Here is a 27,450-nt window from a genome sequence, read left to right on the forward strand (position 1 = left end):
TATTGAAATCCATGTGACCACTAAGGGGCTATCCCATTTTCCCTTTAGGGCTTGGCTTATTATCACAATGGAGTAATGTGAAATGTAGACCAAGCTGCATTACACCACCCATAAATGTAATACACCAGAGTTAGGTAGTTACAGTGTCAATACAGCCTGACCACAAATACAGAATTGTCCACATTATGAAAAAATTTCCTGCTATCAAATGTACATTGTACAATTTTTTTATTGAAAAAAAGGCCATATTTGGGGTTTCAACTTTAATATTTGTCCTCAAAATACTCATGGTTATTCAAAATGTTACAAGCTGATAAACATCTTATGAAAGTACCACCAGAACTGAAGATACCTTGATTTGTTTGTTACATGTATCTCTGCTGATTTCCTTATTAGATTTTAGAAATGCAGATGGTCTTCTTTAGCTGTGGACAAAAGTGCAGATTTGATGTAAATTTTGCGTAGTTGCCCTTTTAATGTGTAAATCACGCAGAAGCAAACACTCAAGCATTATGGGTAAGTATGAGTATGTGCTTAGTTCTCCATTGTGTTTGCATTGTGTGTGTGATCACTTTGAGACAGTAAATAAATATGTCATACAGTGTTTCCCTTAGACTTTTTGTTTGATTTTTCAGTTCTGAAGGTATTTACAGTATGGAGTACATTGTCCCAGACACTATTACCAAATGGAATATTGGAGCCTTTGCTGTCTCAAATACTAAAGGACTGGGAATTGCATCAAGCACAGAAGTATGTATCTTGCATAAAAATCTTGTACCAAGGTTTGGTTTGGTGTTTTATGGAACAGCAACACAAGTAGATTATCTAGTACTGAGGCAGTTAGCATAAAGTGTCTAACTTCATGGTAGACAACCCAGCATGCTCCATTTTATGCTGTACCCATTCACCAGTGACCCTTACTTTTCATCTTTGGCACAAGAAAGTTTCCTACATGGTGCCAATAGGGCTCATACCCCCCCACCCCAAAATAAAGATAAAAGATCATTGTAGTTAATTTCAAACGGAATTGAGTGTACTACATGTTTATCAATTAGAGTGCTCTCATTGCCAGAAAAACACAAGATAATCATTCTCATTGGCTGACAGAAACGCCCTACTGATTTTCATTATTTTTGGGCACTTTATTTGGGAGCACATCTTCGATGATCATTCATATAAAATGTAAATGAAGAGACAATGAAACCTTCAGCAAAGAAAACACTAGTGTATTTATTTCCAAAAAAGCTTAAATGGAGAAAAGCATGTTGAACTGTGTCCATACTAATTCTAGAGGTGAATGGCTGTTGAGCATGAGGAATGCAAATCCCAGCATGGAAGGCTGTCCAAAAAAAGAGACTATAATAATTATATGGTTTATGGATATTAACTGCATGTCCCAGCATTATATAGTTTGAATCAGACATTGTTGAATACAATTTGCTTCAGTTTCATTGTCCACTAAAATAACCTTGAACAGTGGACGTAGTTATAAAATGGACAAGGTCAGCTCCAGAAAACTATCTTGTATATGTGTTTGAATTTCTGGAATCATCAAGAAATGGAAAGGTATTTGCGACCCCTAAATCATTTCTATGATTCAGGTAGGGGCCATTGTTCCTCACATTATATATTTCAGCAATGAACACTTCAGACTATGGCTAAATCCAGTGGTGGGGTTCAAACTCACTCCCATTTTATCAAGATTCCAGCACAGTAACCACCAAGCCACTATTGTACCTGGCTCCATTGATTGCCTGTTATGACATATAGGATAGCTTGTATCAAGCAATGATAAAGATTATCACAAGTATTTTTTATTACTATTTACTTGAGCCACATTGGGAATAGCATAGATTCAGATAGTCCATGACACTATGTGCTGGCTGATCAAAAGTCCTATTGTTCATTTTACTTGTGATTTCAAGCAAACAGCTTGGACCCTGATCTGCCAGTGCATTATGGGACAGAAGATCATGGTCTATGCGATCAGCAATTGGATGTACATTATATATAGATAAGTATGATGCTCATCATGAAGTCCACACTTAACTTCAGGACACATTTGATGGCCATTTTAGGAACCATCTTCCAGATCAACCTGTATATTAAAACTTTTGCATGTGCATTGAAAGACTCTTGAGAAAATTCCTTATCAGGTAGTATAAACAGTATAAAGCCAGAGGTATTTGGTTTTACCCCATTTGTGGCCCCTGAGGTGTTTTATGTCCCTGCACATTCATAAGAATGATGATTTCTCTCTTATTCTGCCTCTTCCCCAAACAAAAGAAACAAAATATATGTTTTCAGTTGTTGGGACAAATGCAAATTTTCCAATAAGAATTTAATGCAACTTTCCAAGGAATTAATACAAAGTAGGGAGAAAAATTGTGACTATTTTTCTATTTCATCATAAATTTATATTCCTAAAAGATATTTTAGGATTCTTCCAGTGATGAAGAATAAATATTGACTTTATAATGTAAATATTTTAAATATCACTGCCATTATGTCACTTTTTCTTTTTCTCCAAATAAAGTCCAGCTCTGAACAACAAAGATGGTGATTTGCAATTGCATGATGCACCAGCAAATCTGAGTCTGCGATTTGCATTTGGACTCAGCTTATAAACAAGTGTATACAGTAAATAGTTTCGTTGATATTTTATAAAGCAGTTCATGTTTGTCAAAATAATTAATTTAGAAAACCAATCTTTTGTTAACAAATTCACAAGCAAATAATTCCCTTCTCATATGTGTTGCATGCCTGATACAGGTACAGGAAAGTCTTTATGCTTATCAATGTATGATTACTTGTGCCCATTTCTCTGACTTACCATTATATGCTGCCTCTATACCTGTGCTTATTGTTTGTGCCAATTTCTCTGACTTACCATTATATGCTGCCTCTATACCTGTGCTTATTGTTTGTGCCAATTTCTCTGACTTACCATTATATGCTGCCTCTATACCTGTGCTTATTGTTTGTGCCAATTTCTCTGACTTACCATTATATGCTGCCTCTATACCTGTGCTTATTGTTTGTGCCAATTTCTCTGACTTACCATTATATGCTGCCTCTATACCTGTGCTTATTGTTTGTGCCCATTTCTCTGACTTACCATTATATGCTGCCTCTATACCTGTGCTTATTGTTTGTGCCAATTTCTCTGACTTACCATTATATGCTGCCTCTATATCTGTGCTTATTGTTTGTGCCCATTTCTCTGACTTACCATTATATGCTGCCCCTATACCTGTGCTTATTAAATGTTATACAGTATATTTGGCACACAAAACATAAATGGCATGATGCATGCAGCTTGTTAAATATACAAAAAATGTAACGTGAAAATAGACTAAGGATTGCAGAGGTAGAGTGTGATACATGTGTGTAATTAGCTGCACAAGTGCAACTAAAGTATGGAGTTGCTACAGTGACATTAACTTGTAGCATGCAACTAACTATGGAGTTGCTACAGTGATATAACTCATGGTATGCAACTAACTATGGAGTTGATACAGTGACATTAACTCATGGTATGCAACTAACTATGGAGTTGCTACAGTGACATTAACTTGTAGCATGCAACTAACTATGGAGTTGCTACAGTGATATAAACTCATGGTATGCAACTAACTATGGAGTTGATACAGTGACATTATCTCGTGGTATGCAACTAACTATGGAGTTGCTACAGTGACATTAATTTGTAGCATGCAACTAACTATGGAGTTGCTACAGTGATATTAACTCATGGTATGCAACTAACTATGGAGTTGATACAGTGACATTAACTCATATGCAACTAACTCGAGTTGCTACAGTGACATTAACTTGTAGCATGCAACTAACTATGGAGTTGATACAGTGTTATTAACCTGTAGCATGCAACTATGGAGTTGCTACAGTGACATTAACTTGTAGCATGCAACTAAATTTGGAGCTGCTACAATGACATTAACTCATAGCATGCAACTAACTATGAAGTTGCTTCTGTGACATTAACTTGTAGCATGCAACTGACTATGGAGTTGATAAAGTGTTATTAACTTGTAGCATGCAACTATGGAGTTGCTACAGTGACATTAACTTGTATCATGCAACTAACTATGGAGTTGCTACATTGACATTAACTTGCAGCATGCAACTATGGAGTTGTTGCAGTGACATTAACTTGTAGTATGCAACTGAACTATGGAGTTGCTACAGTGACATTAACTTGTAGCATGCAACTGACTGTGGAGAGCCACTTAAATATATGACTTGCAGTAACCCACTAAGGAGCTGTAGAAGTGTGGTGTCACTGGTTAAGGCACTAAACCAGTGCAACTAACTATGGAACTGCATATACCAATCAGTGTGCAACTAAATATGGAACTGCATATACCAATCAGTGTGCAACTAACTATAGAACTATATATAGCAATCAATGTGCAACTAACTATGGAACTACATATAGCAATCAGTGGGCAACTATGTAACTACAGATACTAATTAATGTGCAAATAATTGTGGAACTGTATATACCAATCAATGTGCAACTAACTATGGAACTGCATATACCAATTAATGTGCAACTAATTATGGAACTACATATAGCAATCAATGGGCAACTATGGAACTGCATATATCAATCAATGTGCAACTATGGAACTACAAATACCAATTTATGTGCAGCTAAACATGGAACTGAATGTACCAATCAATGTGCAACTACAGAGGTATTTGTAGAACAGGAAAGAAGAATACAAATAAACTAAAGAAATGTACAATGGTGCAACTGGCTAAAGGGTAGCAACTGTGCAAGTAACAATGGACTTGAAACATAAAAGTATGCAAGTATTGCTCACTGAAGTAGAATAATGCAGATAGCTCTATTCTGGCATCTCTGTAGCAACCAAGAAAGTCCTAGTATCACATATGAATATTAAGTTTTATAATCTTCATGGCAGTCTTAAGTACATGCAAATATACCCTAATGATATATATATACTGACCTTGAGAAAGATGTTTTAGAATTTCTATGCATGTCAAAAAAGTTCTATTTGTTAAACTGTCCTGTGATCACATAGAGATAGAATAATGATAAATTCACAAAATATCACAATAGCTGATGCATTTCTTATTATGTTATGCATAATCAACAGCAAACTTGGTTTTGGAATGAAATTAATTTATGACCTCAGTGTTGTAAATGTTAATACTGCTTCATTAGGGGGCCCCAAGTGGCCAAGTGGTCTAAAGCTCTTTCCGTTGCGGATCACTGCCATCTCACCTCTGTCTGTGTGGGTTCGAGTCTTAGATTCGGCCAATGTGGGTATGTGAGAAAGCTTGCCAGTAGCTTCTTGTGGGTCAGTGGTTCTTTCCTGGGGTTTTCCCGGGTTCTTCCTCCACCATTAATACTGGCCGCCATGTATAGCCTATCGTGTGCTGAAAAATGGCGTTAAACCCTACAACAACAACAACTGCTTCATTACATCAGATTCACAGTGAACTATATCTTATTGTTATACACTGGAAAGACTCTGTCAGTTTCAATTTTATAAAGCTTGAAAAATGGAAAATAGTGAAAGAGACGCAAACAAATATTTGTTTCATAATTTGTCAAGAAAATATTATAACAAAATAATTCACCTAGATATTTAGTGATAACCAATATAGCTCATTAGCTGTGCTGTTCAAGCATCACTTTCATTTTGATAGTAAAATATGGCATGGCTGATGAAGATGTAATGTAATCTGCTCCAGCAGCAAAACAAATAAATTTGAAAGAACAGTAGAAAGAAAATAATGTTTGATTTGCAGTAAATGCTTCACATCAGAATGAAATATCCTGCTTTTTTGCATAAAAATTTACATTCTTAGTAAGCGTTGGCTTCCCAATGTGAAGCATGTATTAATTTGTCAATTTCTGATCAATTAAAATTGTATCAGTTCAGCATTGTCATACACAGTAATGTATACATGTGTAAAACTACAGATATTAAAGATTTATAAATTGATGTCCATGGTCAAAATATGAATACAATTAACCCTGGGTGTCCTTAAATTTATATTGTCCAATTTGTTAATAAATAATATTTTAACCCAAATCTTGCAAGCAGTAAGGGTATACATTTAAACTTTTTCAGACATTTTTTTCATTTTATAATTGCCTAGTTTCATTTTAAATAATACTGAAAACAGATTTAGCTTGCAGGTGGCAGATAAAGTTAGAACAGAAATACTAGTAATCTCTTTCACTGAATCATGCTGAATTCCAACTCAAATTCATGTGACATTTTTATTTAGTTTTCATTTGTTTCAACTGCAACTTTTGTGTGATTAAACTATTTCTAATTTACTTCCCACTATTATCATAATCTTTTTAGGTATTTTAATTGCCTTTCTTTTTTTAGTTAAGTAACTGTTCTTGACATGTTCCAGAATTATTTCAAGAAATATTGAATAGTTGTTATGAACTATTTCGATTCATTTTAATACATTAACTGTTCTTGATACATTCATGAAGGATTCAAGAACAGTTTTTTTAACTCTCATGACATATTATTGTTCTTGAATATTACTTCATTTTTTTTTTAAGTTGTTCATAAACAGTTCAAGAACTGAATTTCATGGACAGCCGAAAGACAATTTCAATAACATTTCATGTTCAGTTCAAGAATAGTTCCTAAAGTTCTTGAACTGTTATTAATTTCAAGAGCTCCATTTGGCAGGAGATGTGTCTTGCAACAAATAATGGTGGTGATTCCCCCCCCCCTTCCACAAGACAAAGAGTCCCACATGTTTCTATATGTATTGCTGATTACTTATAACATCACATGGAAATTAAGAATAGTTATGCTCAACATTGAGAACTATTCAGTTCTTCAAAATATATAGCAATGTATATTTTGTAAACAGCATCAAAACAAGTTTACTTTCATTGTTTTAAGTCAGATTATGACAGAAAATCTCTTCCAGATTGAGAAATGTTCTGCCATGATCAATTATGTAATGCAGTTTGCTATCACAGACTGTGGAATATGCCTTTCTAATATTCCTACATGTATGATTGTGCTTTACAGTGTAGAACAACAATAGGGAATATGTGTCCTTCACTACTGTAATGTATGATCATGCTTTCCAGTGTAGAACAACAAGAGGGAATATGTCCTTCACTACTGTAATGTTCGATCGTGCTTTCCAGTGTAGAACAATAGGTAATATGTGTCCTTCACTACTGTAATGTATGATCATGCTTTCCAGTGTAGAACAACAAGAGGGAATATGTCCTTCACTACTGTAATGTTCGATCATGCTTTCCAGTGTAGCACAATAGGTAATATGTGTCCTGCACTACTGTAATGTATGATCATGCATTCCAGTGTAGAACAAAAATATAGAATATGTGTCCTTCACTACTGTAATGTATGATCATGCATTCCAGTGTAGAACAACAATAGATAATATGTGTCCTTCACTACTGTAATGTACGATCATGCATTCCAGTGTAGAACAAGAAGAGGGAATATGTGTCCTTCACTACTGTAATTTATGATCATGCTTTCCAGTGTAGAACGACAAGAGGGAATATGTGTCCTTCGCTACTGTAATTTATGATCATGCTTTCCAGTGTAGAACAACAAGAGGGAATATCTGTCTTTTGTAACATGGAGTACAATAATAGTTTAAGAAACCTTGCCCCTGATCATGAACTAGCCAATAATCTTTTCCAAAGATGACTTCATCAGTCAGAATACCTAAGTTCAAATGAAATAAGTTGTCCCACATTGTGTAAATCACCTATTTCAATTAACCTATTGGTCTTTCCCACAGCAATGTTAAAAAAACAGGCAACACAGATATTGTCAGATTAATTAGGAAATAAGGTAAAATACGTTGAGATTTATTCAAGGTCAGCATGATTTAAAACAATTCAATATAAGCTTTAATGAGCTTTTTACTGACATTACATAAAACAATAATCATTAAAACAAGCATGATTTGCAAGACATACAAACATAGCATAGCATTTTGTAACTCATTTACAAAGTCCATCGCATCAAAATCTTTTTCTTTTACTTCTATACAATGGGTTTTTTGTGGGGAAGGTAAAAATACACAGTGTCTCTTAACTGAATAAAAACCATATTATGAAAATCACAAATATGAGTATTCACATTTAAGGTATTAGTACTTTGGCTTTGTTTATTTGTAAGTGTAAGATCAACATAAGATGGATTACTTCATGTAAGTTCTCAAATTAATGGTGCCAGATTTTTATATATACATATTTCACATAGACATTGATAATGTGGGTACGTGAGGAAGCTTGCCAGTAGCTTCTCGTATGTCGGTGGTTCTTTCTGGGGTTTTCCCAGGTTCTTCCTCCACCATTAATACTGGCCGCCATGTACACCGCTCCCTCGATAACTCGCGCCCTGATAACTCGCGAACCCGCTTATAACGCGGTGTCCGGCGTGGATCCCGTTTTTTTTAAAAAAGAAGTATATTTTTTAAAAATGAAGAAAATCGTGATCAGAACTGGTGAATGAAACCTTGATATATCGCCCGTTTTATCGTCGAAAATGGCGGTTAGTGCCCGAAAAGTTAGAATCAACATCGTGAAATTTTCAGGTTTTAATAAGGAATCACATATCTTGTTAGATTTTATCGGAAAAAATATTTTCTCAGTTCACTGTAAATAATAATAATGTATATGTATATGGCGAAACAGCCATCAATGAATTATAGTAAATGCTAACAGGTGGCAACACTGAATGAAATGAACACTAATTAAATATGTCTTGTCAGGGAAAATTAGTGTTTTAATCTTTTCATTGTGTTGCAGTGTAAGCAGTATAATCGTTGCATGTTCTCTTCTATTCAAACATGAAAAGAGTCAATTGACCGTCACATCGATGCCCGCGAGCACATATGTGAGAACCTAATTAAGTGCCGGCTGCGTTTTGATCGACGACTTGGAGAAGTGTTTGTTGCATTATAAAAATCAATTAAAATAGACCTGCTTTGTTTTATCACGTTAAGTCGGTCTTTTGTATCAAATCAGATAAAAGACGTACAATACAAAAGTTCAAAGGGATGCAAATCCTACATGCATAAACTCTTGTGGTCAATATCGTGTCTCAACATCAATCAATTTAATTGGACCAATCGAACATGGTTTCAAATAGTATGTACTTATTGTCATTAAAGTATATATTAATCAGTAATGTATCCTAATCATTTGTAAATGTGATCATGGAGAGCAAGGGAATCAAGCGAAAGGCGTACTCGGTGTATGAAAAGCTTACTGTCATAGAGAGAGTTCGTAATGGTGAATCAAGATCAAAAGTTTGTAGTGAACTTAAACTTGCCGAGTCGACACTCAGAGGTTGGCTCAAGGATGAGCAGAAATTTCGGGATTATTTGCATGAAGTTGATTCTGATGATGGATTTAAACGGAAACGGGCACGCACTGCAAACGACACAGAATTAGATGATGCTGTGTACACCTGGTTCACACAGCAACGTGAACAAGGTGTTCCGATTTCGGGAACAATTCTCAAGGCCCAGGCAGAGAAAATGGCCAAAACTATGGATAATGATTCAGATTTCATGGCAAGCCATGGATGGCTTTGGAGATTCCAGCGCCGACATGGAATAAAACAAAATTCTTTGTCGGGAGAGATACGCTCAGCAAATCAGGCGGCCGCATCTAGTTATCCCAACCAACTCCGAGACATACTGACCCGTGATGGATACACAGACGACCAAGTTTATAATTGTGATGAGGCTGGTCTATGCTATCGGATGATGCCAGACAAAACTCTAGCTACCAGAGATGATATACACAAAAAGGAGGGTTTCAAGCTGAACAAAGAGAGAGTAACACTTTTATTTTGTGTTAACAAAACTGGCACACATAAAATGAAACCATTATGTGTTGGCAAATACAAGTCTCCCCGTTGTTTTCATCACATGAATATGGACAGCCTTCCATTTGTGTATAGAAATAGTGGAAATGCATGGATGACTGCAACAATATTTACGGAGTGGTTTTCTAAGATGTTTGTCCCTGCCGTCAGAAACCACCTGCGATCCAGGGGCTTAGAGGAGAAAGCTCTACTGCTATTAGACAATTGCCCAGCACACCCCCCTGCTGATTCACTACAAACAAGCGACGGAAAGATCCGGGTGGAATATCTCCCTAAAAACACAACATCATTAATCCAGCCACTAGACCAGGGAATTATAAGCACTTTTAAACAAAATTACCGTCGGCTGTTAATACAGTCCATGCTGGACAGTGGAGAAGGTGTTACAACCTTTCTCAAGAGTGTGAGTTTGAAGGAGACTGTTTTCATGGGTGGTCAAGCATGGAGATTGATCACACCTAAGATAATAGAGGGGTGCTGGATGAAGGGTCTTGGAGCTGCCTTTGACATAAAGCAAGACACTGACCAAGACAGTGATGACGAGAGCGACTTTGAAGGTTTCAGCGAAACGGATGTCGTTCAGGCAGAGGCTGTTTGGGAGAAATTTATACAGACCCATGGTGCTCAGATGGATATTAATCGCGACGATGTGGAGGGGTGGTTATGTGCTGACAATGACTGTCCCACAGCTGAGTACATGACAGAAGAACAGATTGTACATTCTGTAACAAACAGAGTCGCATTGGAAGACGATTCCAATTGGAGCACCCCTAGTGTCGAGAGTGAAGCCGATTCAGATGTTGCTCCACCTCCCCCCTCTGCACAGGAAGCGATAGAATCTTTTAATGTTGCCATCCGGTGGCTGGAGACCCAAAATGTTGACTCTGTGAAGATAATTCAGTTGAGAAACCTACGAGATTTTGCTCGGCGGCAGAGAAATCAACTGACAACACAAAAAAAATTAACAGATTTTCTCAAACTGTGAATTTATATTTGTTAACTGTGTCAAAAACTGTAAATATTGTCGTATTCTCACTCACGTATTTGTATTTAAATTTTTTTTTTTTTTTTTTTTTTTTTTTTTTACATGTCTGACGTTTAGACCCATTAAATTCATGGTTGGTAAAGGTTTACCTTTGTGAATTTATTTTTTTACATTTTACTCTATCTATCTAAATCTATCTATCTATATCTATCTATCTATCTATCTACTGATAGCAGAACATTTTTTTGGAGCAACACAAGTTTCGACGTTGTCGTTTTTCGATATAAATGTTATCTTTTTTGATAAAAGAAAACTCGATTCATTTTGAACAAACAATAAAACTAGAATGTATCCAAATCAACACAAAAAGCAGTGACGTAATACACAATGGTTTAGCGATACACGTTAAGAGTACTGATACCTCGTGGAATACTGTTTGTTTTTACGATCTTTTCAAGATAGTTTATCCTGAAATTAAAGGTAATTTATAAAGAAAACCGAACAACACCTTTATAAAGAAATATTTATTCAGTTATTTTCAGCGCGATTATAAAATGAGTATTTAACAATGAAACCCCCCCCCCTTTCGCCTCTCTCTGTCGATCTCCATCTCTTTATTAGTTTTTTTTATAGGTCCCTCGGTAACTTGCGCCCTCGCTTATAGTGCGGTCGATGTTTTTGGACCCCGTTGTGCGCGAGTTATCGAGGGAGCGGTGTATAGCCGATCGTGTGCTGAAAAATGGTGTTAAACCCTACAACAACAAAAACATAACATAGACATTGAGATTTTAGAAAGGTCCTGCATATCAAATATTAGGTTACCAATGATATAAGGTTTTTACACTTTACCAGACTTTTGTCAGTGATTTTTCAAGAATTTCCAAACAGAGCTTTTCTTTTAATGATGGGGGCCTGCACACACTATAGATTAACAATTTAATCCCTACGTTTCCTAAGTAATCTGCTCTAGGTGCTCAGATTCTAGTTCTTCCATACTGTATGGTATGCTTGGATACAAGAATTAATAAAATACATTATACCACTACCATTGTGTGATCCCTCCTCTCAAGTTTGTACCCATCAACATGAAAAGACTGTCACCGAAAGAAGAATAAAGTTTACTTTCCTATATAACAAGGAAATCAACAGTTTTGTTTGTCGAATGGTGGTTGTTTATGTCTAACCACCATAATTTTGAATGGCCTCTATAACATTTTTCTAAACAAATTGATGATAAGTTATAGATTCCTGGATGAGTATTAAGTTCCTGGATGAGTATTAAGCTCCTGGATGAGTATTAAGCTCCTGGGTGAGTATTAAGTTCCTGGATGAGTATTAAGGTCCTGGATGAGTATTAAGTTCCTGGATGAGTATTAAGTTCCTGGATGAGTATTAAGTTCTTTGATGAGTATTAAGTTCCTGGATGAGTATTAAGTTCTTGGATGAGTATTAAGCTCCTGGATGAGTATTAAGTTCCTGGATGAGCATTAAGCTCCTGGATGAGTATTAAGTTCCTGGATGAGTATTAAGTTGCTTGATGAATATTAAGCCCCTGGATGAGTATTAAGTTTCTGGATGAGTATTAAGCATGAAGCTATGCAAATCAGGAGTGATTACTGCTTTTACAGGCTACAGGTTACTGGCAAATATTGCAGTGTCAAAAATTGTTTTTTCAACAAGATTTAGAGGTGGAGGGGGGTGGTCTAGTTTCAGAGGAAAATTGAATTGAAGGGAGTAATGAAATACAATTGCTGTTTGGTCTCTTTCATGGTGGTTGCACTGAAAATGTTTTTCTGTAGTCATTTTATCTCATAAATTTACAGATTTATTCTTTTCATTTTTCTGGCCATTCACTATATGCCAGTATCCTTCCTTGCAAATTTAAGAGTAATTACATGTGCCATTACATTCAACATTCTATTAAGCTAAAAATGTTAAAATCTCTAATTTGGAATGCATGTGCATTATTTGCTATGATCGTATATTTTGTCTCATCTGTTGTTTTTTTTCCTCTTCAGCTTGTGGTGTTCCAACCCTTCTTTTTGTCAGCCAGTCTGCCATATTCAATCATTCGTGGAGAGTCCTTTGAATTAAAAATTGTGGTTTTCAACTATTTAGATGAGAATATTCAGGTACAGTATTGTATTTGATTTTTTATATGATTTAGACGTGCTAAATATCAGTGAATAAAGTAATTGTAGTTCAAACTTAGCATAGTGAGGAAACATTTTCAACAAAACACAACATACACAAGAGGATTCAGTTCATTTTTGATCAGAACTTTGTCAGTCTGACATCCAGTGTGGCTGCCATTTCTACGATCTTGAAAAAAAATGTGCTATGGCTGTTTCTCTTATCATTTACAAAATGAATGTCTGGTATTTTTAATGCAATTGAAAACCAATCCCAAAGAAATTATAGAGACCTTGTTAACAAAATACGCTTTTGCTAATTAGGGGCCAATCTTATAGATTTGTTCTTAACTATGCAGTTCCTTTTTTTTCAAATCTTGAGATGAATATAATGAATGTTACTCAGGTATACATAATTCCCAGCAGTAGCATGAATTTTCACTCACGATATGGGTGAGTGTTTATTCAGGGCTGACAAGTGTTCAAGAATGTTCTGTAGAGAATATTTCCAACTTTGAAAGTCCATATTTTCTACCCAAAGTTTGTTTTCCTTTTTTTTTTTCTCTTCAGCTGATACAAATGTCCAAATACTTAGCTCGTGCTGTTCATTAATTAATAAATGTGAAAACATTTTCGAAAACAACATTAGACACAATCAGATTTAGGTTTTTAACATCATCGTGATATTGTTATGATAGCTGATTGAGTTTATTCTAGTCAAAAAAAATCTTTAGCACTTGCCTGAATGGACAAATGGATTTTCATTTTTAGAGATTGTTTACTCATGCGAATGTAATGTTTTAGCTATTTCTCTGTGTGCTTCTTAATTTACTTTACAAGAGCAGATACTGTAAATGAAGCTTTAAACAAGCACACATCATCACTAGATACAATGACTAAATATTTTTCACCACATTTGCATGTAGTTGTTGTTCTTTACTAAATATATGCTAGGTTATGCATGCAGTCTGTTTAGCAGATTTACAATCAATTCACTGATCTTTATAATTCATAACTTAAAATACTAATGTAGATCATTATATATATATATATATATATATATATATATATATATATATATATATATATATATATTATTTTAATAGTTGATTTTGTTTTTCCCACAATAGGTTACTTTAACCATCACACTGTCAACTAAATTTGAATTGGACAATCCAAAACAGAAGATCACAGTAAGTTTTATTTATATATATATATATATATTATATATATATGAGATCCTTAAGTGCTGGTCAGTGTAGTTTGCAGATGGACTTGACTTGTAAGTATATATGGTAATGAATTCTGCATAATACTGTTAATGAGTGCACAGCTATTTTTTCAGTCAAAACAGCAAATATCCCTTAAGAATACACATTACTTCATTTCAACATCACATACAACATCTTGATTTTTCTTTCAAACTAACCAATTGGTATGCCTGATGGCTCATTACCACATAACAGTCTCAAAAATGAAACTATTCTTGCATATGCTTTAATGCAGTGCAAACATATTAGGAAATACAATGGACTCCAAGATGGAAAGCTACAAAGAAAGATAACTCTTCAAGTATGAATAGATATGTAGTTGTGTTGATTGGTTTTTAATGGCACTTTCAACATATTATTAACTAGATTATGCCAAGGCAATGGAAACTAAATGTCTTTCACATAAACTCATTAAGGCAACTAACGGGGGCTGGCCAGGATATGTATCAGACCTGTGACCTTTGAATTATAAATTTGTAAAAATGAACTTACAGCATATCCCTCACACAATAGGGACATTGTTTATGATATCATCACAGTGTGCTTATTATGATCATCCCTCTCATACAATAGGAACATTGTTTATGATATCATCACAGCATCCTTATTATGATCACCCCTCTCACACAATAGGGACATTGTTTATGATATCATCACAGTGTGCTTATTATGATCATCCCTCTCATACAATAGAAACATTGTTTATGATATCATCACAGCATCCTTATTATGATCACCCCTCTCACACAATAGGGACATTGTTTATGATATCATCACAGCATCCTTATTATGATCATCTCTTTCACACAATAGGGACATTGTTTATGATATGATTACAGCATTCTTATTATGATGATTCTCTCATACAATTGGGACATTGTTTATGATATCATCACAGTGTCCTTATTATGATCACCCCTCTCACACAATAGGGACATTGTTTATGATATCATCACAGCATCCTTATTATGATCATCTCTTTCACACAATAGGGACATTGTTTATGATATGATTACAGCATTCTTATTATGATGATTCTCTCATACAATTGGGACATTGTTTATGATATCATCACAGTGTCCTTATTATGATCATCCCTCTCACACAATAGGGACATTGTTTATGATATCATCACAGCATCCTTATTATGATCATCTCTTTCACACAATAGGGACATTGTTTATGATATGATTACAGCATTCTTATTATGATGATTCTCTCATACAATTGGGACATTGTTTATGATATCATCACAGTGTCCTTATTATGATCACCCCTCTCACACAATAGGGACATTGTTTATGATATCATCACAGCATCCTTATTATGATCATCTCTTTCACACAATAGGGACATTGTTTATGATATGATTACAGCATTCTTATTATGATGATTCTCTCATACAATTGGGACATTGTTTATGATATCATCACAGTGTCCTTATTATGATCATCCCTCTCACACAATAGGGACATTGTTTATGATATCATCACAGCATCCTTATTATGATCACCCCTCTCACACAATAGGGACATTGTTTATGATATCATCACAGTATCCTTATTATGATCAACCTTCTCACACAATAGGGACATTGTTTATGATATCATCACAGTGTGCTTATTATGATCATCCCTCTCATACAATAGAAACATTGTTTATGATATCATCACAGCATCCTTATTATGATCACCCCTCTCACACAATAGGGACATTGTTTATGATATCATCACAGCATCCTTATTATGATCACCCTTCTCACACAATAGGGACATTGTTTATGATATCATCACAGCGTCCTTATTATGATCACCCCTCTCACACAATAGGGACATTATTTATGATATCATCACAGCGTGCTTATTATGATCACCCCTCTCACACAATAGGGACATTGTTTATGATATCATCACAGTGTGCTTATTATGATCACCCCTCTCACACAATAGGGACATTGTTTATGATATCATCACAGCATCCTTATTATGATCACCCCTCTCACACAATAGGGACATTGTTTATGATATCATCACAGCATCCTTATTATGATCACCCCTCTCACACAATAGGGACATTGTTTACGATATCATCACAGCATCCTTATTATGATCACCCCTCTCACACAATAGGGACATTGTTTATGATATCATCACAACGACCTTATTATGATCATCTCTTTCACACAATAGGGACATTGTTTATGATATGATTACAGCATGCTTATTATGATAGTCTCTTTCACATACATAATAGTGACATTGTTTATGATATCATCACAGCGTCCTTATTATGGTCATCCCTCTCACTCAATTGGGACATTGTTTATGATATTGTCACAGCATGCTTATCATGATCATGTCTCACACACATAATAGTGACATTGTTTATGATATCATCACAGCGTGCTTATTATGATAATCTCTTTCACACAATAGGGACATTGTTTATGATATCATCACAGCATGCTTATTATGATAGTCTCTTTCACATACATAATAGTGACATTGTTTATGATATCATCACAGCGTCCTTATTATGATCACCCCTCTCACACAATAGTGACATTGTTTATGATATCATCACAGCGTCCTTATTATGATCACCCCTCTCACACAATAGGGAAATTGTTTATGATATCATCATAGCGTCCTTATTATGATCACCCCTCTCACACAATAGGGAAATTGTTTATGATATCATCACAGCATCCTTATTATGATCACCCCTCTCACACAATAGGGAAATTGTTTATGATATTATCACAGCGTCCTTATTATGATCACCACTCTCACACAATAGGGACATTGTTTGTGATATGATCACAGCATCCTTATTATGATCATTCCTCTCACACAATAGGGACATTGTTTATGATATTGTCACAGTGTGCTTATTATGATCATCTCTCTCACACACATAATAGGGACATTGTTTATGATATCATCACAGTGTGCTTATTATGATCATCCCTCTCATACAATATAAACTTTGTTTATGATATCATCACAGCATCCTTATTATGATCACCCCTCTCACACAATAGGGACATTGTTTATGATATCACAGCATCCTTATTATGATCATCTCTTTCACACAATAGGGACATTGTTTATGATATGATTACAGCATGCTTATTATGATGATTCTCTCATACAATTGGGACATTGTTTATGATATCATCACAGCGTCCTTATTATGATCACCCCTCTCACACAATAGGGACATCGTTTATGATATCATCACAGCGTTCTTATTATGATCACCCCTCTCACACAATAGGGACATTGTTTATGATATCATCACAGTGTGCTTATTATGATCATCCCTCTCATACAATAGAAACATTGTTTATGATACCATCACAGCATCCTTATTATGATCACCCCTCTCACACAATAGGGACATTGTTTATGATATCATCACAGCATCCTTATTATGATCACCCTTCTCACACAATAGGGACATTGTTTATGATATCATCACAGCGTCCTTATTATGATCACCGCTCTCACACAATAGGGACATTGTTTATGATATCATCACAGCATCCTTATTATGATCACCCCTCTCACACAATAGGGACATTGTTTATGATATCATCACAGTGTGCTTATTATGATCACCCCTCTCACACAATAGGGACATTGTTTATGATATCATCACAGCATCCTTATTATGATCACCCCTCTCACACAATAGGGACATTGTTTACGATATCATCACAGCATCCTTATTATGATCACCCCTCTCACACAATAGGGACATTGTTTATGATATCATCACAACAACCTTATTATGATCATCTCTTTCACACAATAGGGACATTGTTTATGATATTGTCACAGCATGCTTATTATGATAGTCTCTTTCACATACATAATAGTGACATTGTTTATGATATCATCACAGCGTGCTTATTATGGTCATCCCTCTCACTCAATTGGGACATTGTTTATGATATTGTCACAGCATGCTTATCATGATCATGTCTCACACACATAATAGTGACATTGTTTATGATATCATCACAGCGTGCTTATTATGATAATCTCTTTCACACAATAGGGACATTGTTTATGATATCATCACAGCATGCTTATTATGATAGTCTCTTTCACATACATAATAGTGACATTGTTTATGATATCATCACAGCGTCCTTATTGTGATCACCCCTCTCACACAATAGTGACATTGTTTATGATATCATCACAGCGTCCTTATTATGATCACCCCTCTCACACAATAGGGAAATTGTTTATGATATCATCATAGCGTCCTTATTATGATCACCCCTCTCACACAATAGGGAAATTGTTTATGATATCATCACAGCATCCTTATTATGATCACCCCTCTCACACAATAGGGAAATTGTTTATGATATTATCACAGCGTCCTTATTATGATCACCACTCTCACACAATAGGGACATTGTTTGTGATATGATCACAGCATCCTTATTATGATCATTCCTCTCACACAATAGGGACATTGTTTATGATATTGTCACAGTGTGCTTATTATGATCATCTCTCTCACACACATAATAGGGACATTGTTTATGATATCATCACAGTGTGCTTATTATGATCATCCCTCTCATACAATATAAACTTTGTTTATGATATCATCACAGCATCCTTATTATGATCACCCCTCTCACACAATAGGGAAATTGTTTATGATATTATCACAGCGTCCTTATTATGATCACCACTCTCACACAATAGGGACATTGTTTGTGATATGATCACAGCATCCTTATTATGATCATTCCTCTCACACAATAGGGACATTGTTTATGATATTGTCACAGTGTGCTTATTATGATCATCTCTCTCACACACATAATAGGGACATTGTTTATGATATCATCACAGTGTGCTTATTATGATCATCCCTCTCATACAATATAAACTTTGTTTATGATATCATCACAGCATCCTTATTATGATCACCCCTCTCACACAATAGGGACATTGTTTATGATATCATCACAGCATCCTTATTATGATCATCTCTTTCACACAATAGGGACATTGTTTATGATATGATTACAGCATGCTTATTATGATGATTCTCTCATACAATTGGGACATTGTTTATGATATCATCACAGCGTCCTTATTATGATCACCCCTCTCACACAATAGGGACATCGTTTATGATATCATCACAGCGTTCTTATTATGATCACCCCTCTCACACAATAGGGACATTGTTTATGATATCATCACAGTGTGCTTATTATGATCATCCCTCTCATACAATAGAAACATTGTTTATGATACCATCACAGCATCCTTATTATGATCACCCCTCTCACACAATAGGGACATTGTTTATGATATCATCACAGCATCCTTATTATGATCACCCTTCTCACACAATAGGGACATTGTTTATGATATCATCACAGCGTCCTTATTATGATCACCCCTCTCACACAATAGGGACATTGTTTATGATATCATCACAGCATCCTTATTATGATCACCCCTCTCACACAATAGGGACATTGTTTATGATATCATCACAGTGTGCTTATTATGATCACCCCTCTCACACAATAGGGACATTGTTTATGATATCATCACAGCATCCTTATTATGATCACCCCTCTCACACAATAGGGACATTGTTTATGATATCATCACAGCATCCTTATTATGATCACCCCTCTCACACAATAGGGACATTGTTTACGATATCATCACAGCATCCTTATTATGATCACCCCTCTCACACAATAGGGACATTGTTTATGATATCATCACAGCATCCTTATTATGATCACCCCTCTCACACAATAGGGACATTGTTTATGATATCATCACAACGACCTTATTATGATCATCTCTTTCACACAATAGGGACATTGTTTATGATATTGTCACAGCATGCTTATTATGATAGTCTCTTTCACATACATAATAGTGACATTGTTTATGATATCATCACAGCATGCTTATTATGGTCATCCCTCTCACTCAATTGGGACATTGTTTATGATATTGTCACAGCATGCTTATCATGATCATGTCTCACACACATAATAGTGACATTGTTTATGATATCATCACAGCGTGCTTATTATGATAATCTCTTTCACACAATAGGGACATTGTTTATGATATCATCACAGCATGCTTATTATGATAGTCTCTTTCACATACATAATAGTGACATTGTTTATGATATCATCACAGCGTCCTTATTATGATCACCCCTCTCACACAATAGTGACATTGTTTATGATATCATCACAGCGTCCTTATTATGATCACCCCTCTCACACAATAGGGAAATTGTTTATGATATCATCACAGCGTCCTTATTATGATCACCCCTCTCACACAATAGGGAAATTGTTTATGATATCATCACAGCATCCTTATTATGATCACCCCTCTCACACAATAGGGAAATTGTTTATGATATTATCACAGCGTCCTTATTATGATCACCACTCTCACACAATAGGGACATTGTTTGTGATATGATCACAGCATCCTTATTATGATCATTCCTCTCACACAATAGGGACATTGTTTATGATATTGTCACAGTGTGCTTATTATGATCATCTCTCTCACACACATAATAGGGACATTGTTTATGATATCATCACAGTGTGCTTATTATGATCATCCCTCTCATACAATATAAACTTTGTTTATGATATCATCACAGCATCCTTATTATGATCACCCCTCTCACACAATAGGGACATTGTTTATGATATCATCACAGCATCCTTATTATGATCATCTCTTTCACACAATAGGGACATTGTTTATGATATGATTACAGCATGCTTATTATGATGATTCTCTCATACAATTGGGACATTGTTTATGATATCATCACAGCGTCCTTATTATGATCACCCCTCTCACACAATAGGGACATCGTTTATGATGTCATCACAGCGTTCTTATTATGATCACCCCTCTCACACAATAGGGACATTGTTTATGATATCATCACAGTGTGCTTATTATGATCATCCCTCTCATACAATAGAAACATTGTTTATGATACCATCACAGCATCCTTATTATGATCACCCCTCTCACACAATAGGGACATTGTTTATGATATCATCACAGCATCCTTATTATGATCACCCTTCTCACACAATAGGGACATTGTTTATGATATCATCACAGCGTCCTTATTATGATCACCCCTCTCACACAATAGGGACATTGTTTATGATATCATCACAACACCCTTATTATGATCACCCCTCTCATACAATAGGGACATTGTTTATGATATCATCACAGCGTGCTTATTATGATCACCCCTCTCACACAATAGGGACATTGTTTATGATATCATCACAGTGTGCTTATTATGATCACCCCTCTCACACAATAGGGACATTGTTTATGATATCATCACAGCATCCTTATTATGATCACCCCTCTCACACAATAGGGACATTGTTTATGATATCATCACAGCATCCTTATTATGATCACCCCTCTCACACAATAGGGACATTGTTTATGATATCATCACAACGACCTTATTATGATCATCTCTTTCACACAATAGGGACATTGTTTATGATATCATCACAGCATCCTTATTATGATCACCCCTCTCACACAATAGGGACATTGTTTATGATATCATCACAGCATCCTTATTATGATCACCCCTCTCACACAATAGGGACATCGTTTATGATGTCATCACAGCGTTCTTATTATGATCACCCCTCTCACACAATAGGGACATTGTTTATGATATCATCACAGTGTGCTTATTATGATCATCCCTCTCATACAATAGAAACATTGTTTATGATACCATCACAGCATCCTTATTATGATCACCCCTCTCACACAATAGGGACATTGTTTATGATATCATCACAGCATCCTTATTATGATCACCCCTCTCACACAATAGGGACATTGTTTATGATATCATCACAGCATCCTTATTATGATCACCCCTCTCACACAATAGGGACATTGTTTATGATATCATCACAACGACCTTATTATGATCATCTCTTTCACACAATAGGGACATTGTTTATGATATCATCACAGCATCCTTATTATGATCACCCCTCTCACACAATAGGGACATTGTTTATGATATCATCACAGCATCCTTATTATGATCACCCTTCTCACACAATAGGGACATTGTTTATGATATCATCACAGCGTCCTTATTATGATCACCCCTCTCACACAATAGGGACATTGTTTATGATATCATCACAACACCCTTATTATGATCACCCCTCTCATACAATAGGGACATTGTTTATGATATCATCACAGCGTGCTTATTATGATCACCCCTCTCACACAATAGGGACATTGTTTATGATATCATCACAGTGTGCTTATTATGATCACCCCTCTCACACAATAGGGACATTGTTTATGATATCATCACAGCATCCTTATTATGATCACCCCTCTCACACAATAGGGACATTGTTTATGATATCATCACAGCATCCTTATTATGATCACCCCTCTCACACAATAGGGACATTGTTTATGATATCATCACAACGACCTTATTATGATCATCTCTTTCACACAATAGGGACATTGTTTATGATATCATCACAGCATCCTTATTATGATCACCCCTCTCACACAATAGGGACATTGTTTATGATATCATCACAGCATCCTTATTATGATCACCCCTCTCACACAATAGGGACATTGTTTATGATATCATCACAACACCCTTATTATGATCACCCCTCTCATACAATAGGGACATTGTTTATGATATCATCACAGCATCCTTATTACGATCACCCCTCTCACATAATAGTGACATTGTTTATGATATCATCACAGCATGCTTATTATGGTCGTCCCTCTCACACAATTGGGACATTGTTTATGATATTGTCACAGCATGCTTATCATGATTATCTCTCACACACATAATAGGGACATTGTTTGTGATCTCATCACAGCACACTGCTTATTATGAGCTTCAGCCCATGAAATGTTTCCCAAAAATAATTTTTAACTACATGGTGCAAGTATTACTTGGAATAAACTGTTAGAAAATTTTGTACATTTCAGTCAGTACAACTCAGAGTTCATTCATTGAAATTCCCATCCATCCAAATATGTATTGTGCCCCCAAGTAGTTTTCCTCTAATTTCAGGTGGCTGGCAGATCATCAGCTATGGGGGTCTTCATTATCAAACCTGTTGTCCTTGGCCAGATTTTGTTGGAAATGACAGCCAATTCATCTGGTACATCACAGGATATAACTGATATAGTCAGCAGAACTGTTCTTGTTGAGGTATTTCTTTTATGAAAAATACATTAAAATTAATTTCTTAAAGTTCAGAGATTCTGCTCTAGACTTTTATTATCATCATTAGAGAACCTTTTCTTAAATATGCAACCCATGGAGTAGGGATGGGCTGGCATTCACCCATTTTTCTGAATATAAAGGAAATCACAAGATCCCAAATATATTTACTGACTGTAACAACAAGAGAACCAGATTTATTTTGGACTAGTAGAAAATTAAAGTTTGGGTGATAAAATAAAACTGGCAGCAGATGATAGTTAACATGGTAACAAATCTTGTACAGACTGCAGACTTTCCTCTTTACATCTTGTGGCTAATGTTTTTCAGGGCATCATACCCTTGTGGGTAACGTTTTTCAGGGCATCATACCCTTGTGGGTAAGGTTGCAACATTTACACAACATTCTAAACATGTTCACAGTTTACTATAACCAAAATGATGGTGTTTGATCCAAATGATTAGAAACTCAGACGTTGCCTGTCTACCAGTTACTGAACTCGTGACTACTATTATGTGCATGCCATCCCTCAATCAGTATGCAATTGTTTCATTTCATATACATATTTTACCTCTTGTTATATCAGGACTCAGTAAAATATGTTTTTTCTAAAATATATCTGACAATACAAGTCAAATATCCCTAGAAGAATAAAAAAATTTTTTACATTTCATAAAAACCAGTGAACTGTATTGGAATGAATTTGGAAAAAGCATCGTCGCATGATGACTTTAAACATCCATACAGATAATGCTGATTGGCCATCCAATGAGGCTACTTAGATTCAAATCAAAACAATGCCCGATTGACTCAACTTCATACCAATGTACCATGCACTAAATGAGTGGCATTTCTGATAATAGAAAAGTCTTTATATTAATTCTTCTCAAAAACTACTTTCCTGAATTGACATGAATTTCGATTAAAAAAAAGCATGATGACATGGAAGCCTTTCAAGATTGTATAGAGCCGAGCCATTATTCATATTGCCCATATTACTCATAGTACAAAATCCTAAATGAAATCTTCTTTTTCAAAGCCAGACATCAAATTTAATCAAATTTGCAGAAAGCCTCCTGTTTGAAGGTCTTTAATCTTTACACAAAATAATGCTGATCAAATATAGTGAACATAGTATAAAAAAAGACAAAGTTTGAAAACAGATTTTGCATAATCAGTCAAAATATGTGAAGAAATTTTGACAACGTTTTCCTATGAATCTGTGATTTGATTCATTTAGATGCCAACTAGGGGTCCTATTAATGAGATAAGATTCATTTGGTTTCCAGCTAGGTGCCCTGTTAATGAGATTTTATTTATTTAGATGCCAACTAGGTGTCTTATTAATGAGATTTGATTTGTTTTGATGTCAGCTTGGTGTCCTTTAAATCTGTAATTCATTTTAATGTCAGATAGGTGTCCTATTAATGAGATTTGATTTATATAGATGTGAGCTAGGTGTTCTATTAGTGAGATTTGATTCATTTAGATGCCAGCTAGGTGTCCTGTTAATGAGGTTTGATTCATTTAGATGCCAGCTAGGTGTCCTATTAATGAGATTTGATTTATTTAGATGCCAGCTAGGTGTCCTATTAATGAGATTTGATTCATTTAGATGCCATATAGGTGTCCTATTAATAAGATTTGATTTGTTTTGATGTCAGCTTGGTGACCTTTAAATCTGTAATTTAATTCATTTTAATGTCAGATAGGTGTCCTATTAATGAGATTTGATTCATTTAGATGCCAACTAGGTGTCTTATTAATGAGATTTGATTTGTTTTTATGTCAGCTTGGTGTCCTTTAAATCTGTAATTTAATTCATTTTAATGTCAGATAGGTGTCCCATTGATGAGATTTGATTCATTTAGATGTCAGCTAGGTGTCCTATTAATGAGATTTGATTTATTTAGATGCCAGCTATGTGTCCCATTAATGAGGTTTGATTCATTTAGATGCCATATAGGTGACCTATTAATGAGGTTTGATTTATATAGATGTCAGCTAGGTGTCCTGTTAATGAGATTTGATTTATATAGATGTCAGCTAGGTGTCCTGTTAATGAGGCTTGATTCATTTAGATGCCATATAGGTGTCCTATTAATGAGATTTGATTTATATAGATGTCAGCTAGGTGTCCTATTAATGAGGTTTGATTCATTTAGATGCCATATAGGTGTCCTATTAATGAGATTTGATATATATAGATGTCAGCTAGGTGTCCTATTAATGAGATTGTATTTATATAGATGTCAGCTAGGTGTCCTGTTAATGAGATTTGATTTATTTTGATGTCAGATAGGTGACCTATTAATGAGATTTGATTTATATAGATGTCAGCTAGGTGTCCTATTAATGAGATTTGATTCATTTAGATGCCAGCTGGGTGTCCTATTAATGAGGTTTGATTCATTTAGATGCCAGCTAGGTGTCCTATTAATGAGATTTGATTCATTTAGATGCCAGCTAGGTGTCCTATTAATGAGATTTGATTTATTTTGATGTCAGATAGGTGTCTTATTAATGAGATTAGATATATATAGATGTCAGCTCGGTGTCCTATTAATGAGATTTGATTTATTTTGATGTCAGATAGGTGTCCTATTAATGAGATTTTATTTATATAAATGTCAGATAGGTGTCCTATTAATGAGATTTGATTCATTTAGATGTCAGCTAGGTGTCCTATTAATGAGGTTTGATTCATTTAGATACCATATAGGTATCCTATTAATGAGATTTGATTTATATAGATGTCGTATAGGTGTCCTTTTAATCTGTAAGTTGATTCATTTTAATGTCAGATAGGTGTCCTATTAATGAGATTTGATTCATTTTAATGTCAGATAGGTGTCCTTTTAATCTGTAATTTGATTCATTTTAATGTCAGATAGGTGTCCTTTTAATCTGTAATTTGATTCATTTTAATGTCAGATAGGTGTCCTATTAATGATATTTGATTTATATAGATGTCATATAGGTGTCCTTTTAATCTGTAAGTTAATTCATTTTAATGTCAGATAGGTGTCCTATTAATGAGATTTGAATCATTTTAATGTCATATAGGTGTCCTTTTAATCTGTAATTTGATTCATTTTAATGTCATATAGGTGTCCTTTTAATCTGTAATTTGATTCATTTTAATGTCATATAGGTGTCCTTTTAATCTGTAATTTGATTCATTTTAATGTCATATAGGTGTCCTTTTAATCTGTAATTTGATTCATTTTAATGTCAGATAGGTGTCCTTTTAATCTGTAATTTGATTCATTTTAATGTCAGATAGGTGTCCTATTAACCCTTTACCTCATAGAGCATAGTGACAAAGTGCAGCATGCTATAAATAGAACACCTATTACCTAGCAGACCGCATCCGCATAGGCATGCCTGTGAATTGTTAAGCAATGTAGTGGTGTTACGTTTAACAGCAGTTTTAACCATTTTACATTTTAGGTAGACATCTATTATATATGGAAAAATTGAAGAGTAAAGTCCAATTGTTATAGTTGTGTACTTTTTTTTCACGGAAGAATATTCTATGTGCTTCAAAATCTTGAGAGAACTCGTTCACCGTCATGTCCGTGAGGCCGCGTGACCGACCGTAGCTGCCATTTCCCATACTCGAAATTTACATGTTTTTCGTCTGCGTCTACATCACTAAGTCATCTGAATTTGATAATCAATAAAAACTAATTGCTGCTTACATAAATATCAGAGCCTTTACCTTAGTTACTGAATCTTTCGTGGTTGTGATTCTACTCGTGAAAACTTCGTAAGTACTGAATGAAATCCTGCCTGTGAACTGTTAAGCAAT

General features: G+C 35.1%; 1 protein-coding gene across 2 annotated transcripts in view; it reads left to right on the plus strand.

Moving 5' to 3' along the window:
• Nucleotides 1-27,450, plus strand: part of LOC149782797 (CD109 antigen-like) — a 642,407-nt gene that overhangs the window by 563,876 nt on the left and 51,081 nt on the right. For both annotated transcript variants that reach the window (XM_089934311.1, XM_089934312.1), the window contains exons 22-25: nt 636-750; nt 12,924-13,037; nt 14,168-14,230; nt 23,483-23,623. In XM_089934311.1, coding sequence (XP_089790437.1) covers nt 636-750; nt 12,924-13,037; nt 14,168-14,230; nt 23,483-23,623 — 433 coding nt within the window. The remainder of the gene's footprint in view (nt 1-635; nt 751-12,923; nt 13,038-14,167; nt 14,231-23,482; nt 23,624-27,450) is intronic.

The sequence above is a fragment of the Sinohyriopsis cumingii genome, chromosome 15, assembly GCF_028554795.1.
Source record: "Sinohyriopsis cumingii isolate HCF-2022 chromosome 15, ASM2855479v2, whole genome shotgun sequence".
Classification (NCBI taxonomy): domain Eukaryota; kingdom Metazoa; phylum Mollusca; class Bivalvia; order Unionida; family Unionidae; genus Sinohyriopsis; species Sinohyriopsis cumingii.